This window comes from Xenopus laevis, chromosome 4L (assembly GCF_017654675.1).
Source record: "Xenopus laevis strain J_2021 chromosome 4L, Xenopus_laevis_v10.1, whole genome shotgun sequence".
Classification (NCBI taxonomy): Eukaryota; Metazoa; Chordata; class Amphibia; order Anura; family Pipidae; genus Xenopus; species Xenopus laevis.
Genome location: NC_054377.1, coordinates 103,118,146 through 103,124,145, shown reverse-complemented (window position 1 = coordinate 103,124,145; position 6,000 = coordinate 103,118,146). Strand labels below are relative to the sequence as shown.

Sequence of the window (6,000 nt, the reverse complement as noted above, 5' to 3'; positions counted from 1 at the left end):
TGCAACAGAATCTCAAAGGAGACCATGTTATGATCACTATTCCCTAAATGCTCACCCACACAAATGTTAGAGATGAGTTCAGTATTAATAGTTATTACAAGGTCCAAAAGAGAGTTATTCCTAGTAGGTTCTTGAACGAGCTGGAATAAAAAGTTGTCATTCAGCATATTTACAAACCTACTAGCTTTTTCTGTTTTAGCAACGCCATTACCCCAGTCAATGTCTGGATAATTAGTCACCCATAGCAACAACTTGACGCAGCTGTGAAGCCGCTTGTATCTGCAAGAGTAGCGAGATCAATGTTCATACTTTGCCATGTGTCCAAATAAAACACTCATACCAGTGCGTGTTATCAGTAGTTATCACTTTTTCACATCTGACCATTGGCATTTTTACAGATGGGGAAACTCCAAAACCAAATCCTCAAATCTAGCAACTTTCTTCTTATGATTCTGAAAACTCCATAGCTGTTTGGGACTTTCACACTTTTGTTTTTGGCCAACAACTGTTAAAAACTAGACAAAGCCCATTAGAGTAATAACACAGGTAATGTTCTTATAATCAGACAGTGGTGTTGGGACTGAGTTTTGACTACAGCACCAGGAGATCCCATGGAGGGACTCTCCCTACTAAAACATGTGTAAATTAGCACTACTGGACAAAATGTGTTTATTATAAAATTATTGTAATAAAATAATTAACTCACAATATTAGAGCTGGGTCCTAACTAACATTATGATAGGCTAGCTGAATAACAGCACTCAAGGTGGGCATATCGGAGGGAGATCCGCTCGTTTGGCGACATCGCCAAACGAGCGGATCTATCCATGTATGGCCACCTTAACACAAGATAACAGCTGTCTGGTAGATCTAAGAACAACACTCAATAGTAAAAACCCATGTCCCACTGAGACACATTCAGTTACATTGAGAAGGAAAAACAGCAGCCTGCCAGAAAGCATTTCTCTCCTAAAGTGCAGGCACAAGTCACATGACCAGGGGCAGCTGGGAAATTGACAAAATGTCTAGCTCCATGTCAGATTTCAAAATTGAATATAAAAAAATCGGTTTGCTCTTTTGAGAAATGGATTTCAGTGCAGAATTCTGCTGGAGCAGCACTATTAACTTATTCATTTTGACATGATCCCTTTAAGTGATCAGGGTGGCACCTGACCTAAATACAGCGCTGGTGGCAGGTACTTGCACGACTGCATTTTGAGTGCTGTGGGATTTTGGAAATTGCCTACTAATATTTTGTTTAAACAAATCATTTTCTTACTGATTTTTATCTTACCCCAACCTAGATAATAATAGGAAAATATAAAAATAGCATCAACAAAGTAAGACTAAGACATGTGGTATCTTTGAGTGTGGAGCAGACAACCACAAAAGAGAAGGTTTCCTGGCATTTGCTTACGAGTTCACAGAAATTTCACATACATTAAAATGATCGCAATGGGGTGAAAGAACGGCATTGTCCAGGCATGTTTAAATAAACAACTTAGGGGTTTTTTAATGAAAGTTTTTAGTAACATACAGTTCACAGCGGGTATAAGTTAATTTACATGTTCTTAAATGTCCTGACAGGTCGACATGACAACCATGGAGAAGTAAAAAAAAAAGTTGTGATAAACTGATTTGGTCCATGAAGGAGTTTGCCACATATTTCAGTCTTTCAACACAAAAGAAGACCTTCCTTGGCTGCCAGTCTCTGGCGGTGGATTTCATCCTGTTGCAACTCTTCTCTGTTTGGGTGCCATAGCTTCATAAGGATCCGTTCCATGTTTAATGCATAGACTGTGTGTGAAGGGATGACTTCTCTGTGAACCTAAAGATCAGAGAGAATGGCATATTTAAATCCAACGTATAGTCCATTTCTAATGACTAAGATAGAGTATATTTTTTATCCTAAATAAATATTAGGAACTGCCCTTGGCCACAGGGGATTGTTGGTGGTGTGGTAAATTGGCCTTTTAGATCCCAAACCTTCACTGGATAGGCTTAAAAATATCCCATAATAGATAGGCCACTACCTGGCAATTATAAGTGAGCACCATGGAGTGATTTTCTTCCACATCTTCTTTCTTTGTGCCGGGCACACATGCACAGTAGAAAGAACAGCAACGGAAGAAACAGAAGAATAGTGCTGTGGTGCTTGCACAGAAATACCCTAGGCTGGTGCAATTTTCTGCACACATAAGCACTGGCCCTGGGTATCACGTGGGGGGGCAACATTTGGCACCTCCCAGTGATTTTAACTTTCTTTCTTCTTTAAAGCATTGATGTTGCCTTGATGTCCTGGGTTCTGTTCAAAGCGTATTCATGAAGTTTGCATGTTCTCTATGTGCTTGCATGGCTTTTATCTCTGTTTCTCCCATTAAAAATAACATACAGGCAGGTTTATTAGTAAATAATATGAATGATGAGACTCTTCTAAGCCACACAGGAGCAGGGTCTGACTTCCGTGATGATATCACGATTTAAGTGTTTATTTCAGTAATAAATTCTAAATGTAGAAATTACCTGCAGGCCTTCTAATAGGTCATACATATTGACAGGAGGCAAACTTGCTGGAAGGTTATCTCCTGAGCAGGCTAACAGGAGCGCAGCTTGCTGTTCTGCATCATCTGGATGAACGTAGGTTCCAGAATTAGGAGTGCCAGTTGGAGAAGACAATACAGGAGGGCTAAAAACAAAACAAAAAAAACACCCACAATTAATCCGTGGACATTATGATAAAACAAAACAGTTTATTGGCTAATTGACCTGTTACTATTCAAAATAGCAATATGGCTCACCATTACTAATTTTTTAAAAATATTTTTTTAAGGTGTGGTTCACTACATTGACATCAATGACTATATCTGGTTTAAAGCTATATATAACCATGTATAAGAACTTCAGAGGAAATATATGTGTTTGCTATCTTTAGGTAGGAAATTTTAAAAAAAAACATGCTTTATAAAAAGTCCCCAAACCAGAGAATGACCCCACCTCATCAGGAAATCTTAAATCTTGCTGAGCAATAACACTTGGCCTTTCATTGTATAGCTCACCTAGCAATCTCACCGGCTAATTTACATTACTGTGCAAACGGACAACATAGCTCAGGATTTAACTCATTTCTGATTTTGTGACAATTTTAGATGTGATTCACTCGGTTGACATCACCTATTATACTTGGGACTTAAATGCTTAAACACCTAAAAAAGTCCTCATCAATCAGGAAATCTAAGGTCCTGCTGAGCAGTAACATTGATATTTCAATTCCAGGGCTGGTCTAGTATTTTAAAACAAGTAACTGCAAGACTCTCTGACACAGCTAAATGATCTTCTGCATTACTTCAGCGACGCTGGGCTGGGGGTGGAGCGATCCTTCCATAGGCTGAAGTCCTGTTTTCATTAGAAATTAGCCTATGGAAGGATCGTGCTGCCCCAGCCCAGCGTCATTGAAACACAGAAAATCATTTAGTAGTGTCGGAGGATCGGGTTAACAAAGGTTCGTGGGGCTGGGGGCAGCTTTTAGTTGAAAATATTCAGCGTGCAGCAGCTCCTAGAGATGGACACGTTTTTGGATTGCTTTAAGTAAATATTGCCCTTTTACATCTCTTGCCTTGAGCCACCATTTTGTGATGGTCTGTGTGCTGCCTCAGAGATCACCTGACCAGAAATACTACAACTGTAACAGGAAGAAGTGTGGTAAAAAGACAGAACTCTGTCCATAAATTGGCTCATGTGACCTAACATGTATGGTTTGTTTGTGTGCACCATGACTCCTACGGTCCCAGGGGGCTGCCCTTTTTTCTTTTTCATTTTTTAAAATGGCAATTTTCTTTTTATGATTACCCAATGGCAACTACTACTAAAAAAATTTTTTTATTATGAATATGGTTTATTTACATGAAGCAGGGTTTTACATATGAGCTGTTTTATGCGATATCTTTTTATAGAGACCTACATGGTTTGGGGGGGGGGTATAGTTTTCCTTTAACTCTATACTTGCATCCATGCTACTGATGTTTATGCTGTTCCAGTGGGACTGATTCTAATCGTGGGGCTTATAATAAATGCCACAGGCCCAAAGTGAAGGCTAAGGTAAAGTGTTTCACTTTGATATTTACATGAAAACTACGGCCTCCATAATAAAAGTTAACATTTATAAGTGCTTTGCTCTCAAAGAGACACTGCAGTAATGTTCCACATACACCCTGTAGTGCTATTGGGCAAAGACTGGTAGAAATCTGGTTTCCACCAACAGAATGTGTACTGTGTACTGCACTCTCTGCAAACTATCAAGGGTTGTAAAATAAGAACTACCGTATATACTCAAATATAAGCTGAGTTTTTCAGCATCCAAAATGTGCTGAAAAAGTCTACCTCGGCTTATACTGGAGTCAGCAGGCAGTAGCTGAGATTGCAGTCACTTTTAATCATTCATATACCAACAGTTCGCTTGGGGAGAGACTGCAATATCACACAGCGCCCTCTGTTGGTTATATGAAAGAATAACAGTGCGCCCTCTGTTGGTTATATGAAAGAATAACAGTGACTGCAATATCACACAGCACCATCTGTTGGTTATATGAAAGAATAACAGTGCGCCCTCTGTTGGTTATATAAAAGAACAGTGACTGCAATATCACACAGCGCCATCTGTTGGTTATATGAAAGAATAACAGTGCGCCCTCTGTTGGTTATACGATAGAATAACAGTGACTGCAATATCACACAGCGCCATCTGTTGGTAATATGAAAGAATAACAGTGACTGCAATATCACACAGCACCCTCTGTTGGTTATATGAAAGAATAACAGTGACTGCAATATCACACAGCGCCATCTGTTGATTATATGAAAGAAGAACAGTGTGTCCTCTGTTGGTTATATGAAAGAATAAAAGTGACTGCAATATCACACAGCGCCCTCTGTTGGTTATATGAAGTATTAACAGTGACTGCAATATCACACAGCGCCATCTGTTGGTTATATGAAAGAATAACAGTGATGGCAATATCACACAGCACCCTCTTCACATGGTAGTGGGACAGTGGGACAATGTACACAGTAATCCGTTTGACAATTCTCTGTCACTATAAACTTTGCAAAGAAGTCCAGTTGATCGCTGGGGGGGGGTTGCTTTGGCGGAATGTGCGCTGCTGGGAGACAGGGCTGTAGTGTCTAGGCTTATACTCGAGTCAATAAGTTTACCCAGTTTTCGTAGGTAAAATTAGGTACCTCGGCTTATACTCTAGTATATACGGGTATGTTGGATGCTTGTAGTAATCTAGTAGAAGACTGGGTACATTTAGCAGTTAGGTAGACCATGAAGTGAGGATTCCTAATATCAGAAAATGGCATTGTAATAAAGGCTCAAGGCAAAGCAGCTCTTTCAAAGGAGTCAGGCAAATGCAGATAATAGAGCACAAGCAACTGTGAAAACCAAGTATGCTCCTTGCCAAGCAAGAAGAATACAGAATTTAAATCAGAATGATAGGGGGTATATAATATAGGAATGTACTACTTGTGTAAGTTAAAGGGGTGGGTCACCTTTAAAGGGGTTGTTCACCTTTGTAACAAATTGACAAATCTAACAGTTCACATAAATAGAACAAACTTTTCCATAGAAATAGTAAACAGAAAAAGTACAGTTCAAGAGATATTCACCTCAAAAGTGTCCCTGTACTAATCCTTCAGTTCTTCACAGACCCTGTGCTGGGAGGGGGTCACTGACCCCCAAAAACACTACAGTGTTCACTTCCTCTTCCTTATATGACATCGCACATTGTATTGGCAGCTAACCTAACTCCTATTGGCTATGTCTGCTGTCAATCTGCCACTGCTTCCTGTGCTGGGGATTTTGAGCAGCATTCAGGTACTGAAGAGAGGGAAGTTTGTGAGAGGGAGGGGGAGTGTGGGCTGCCTGTGTGCAGCAGAGACTTCAACTGTGCAGATGGGGGGGGGATCGAGGTGCTTGGGACCTGGAGTTTTATGGATAATGGA

The 6,000-nt window shown here is 40.0% G+C and overlaps 1 protein-coding gene across 1 annotated transcript in view; it reads right to left on the bottom strand.

Annotated features, from left to right (window-relative positions):
• Positions 1-1,487: 1,487 nt before the first annotated feature.
• Positions 1,488-6,000, bottom strand: part of LOC108714405 (transcriptional adapter 1) — a 29,860-nt gene continuing 25,347 nt past the window's right edge. Inside the window, exons 7-8 of the mRNA XM_018258605.2 lie at positions 2,524-2,686; positions 1,488-1,828 (exon numbers count right to left, since the gene is read on the bottom strand). Coding sequence (XP_018114094.1) covers positions 1,676-1,828; positions 2,524-2,686 — 316 coding nt within the window. The 3' untranslated portion in view covers positions 1,488-1,675. The remainder of the gene's footprint in view (positions 1,829-2,523; positions 2,687-6,000) is intronic.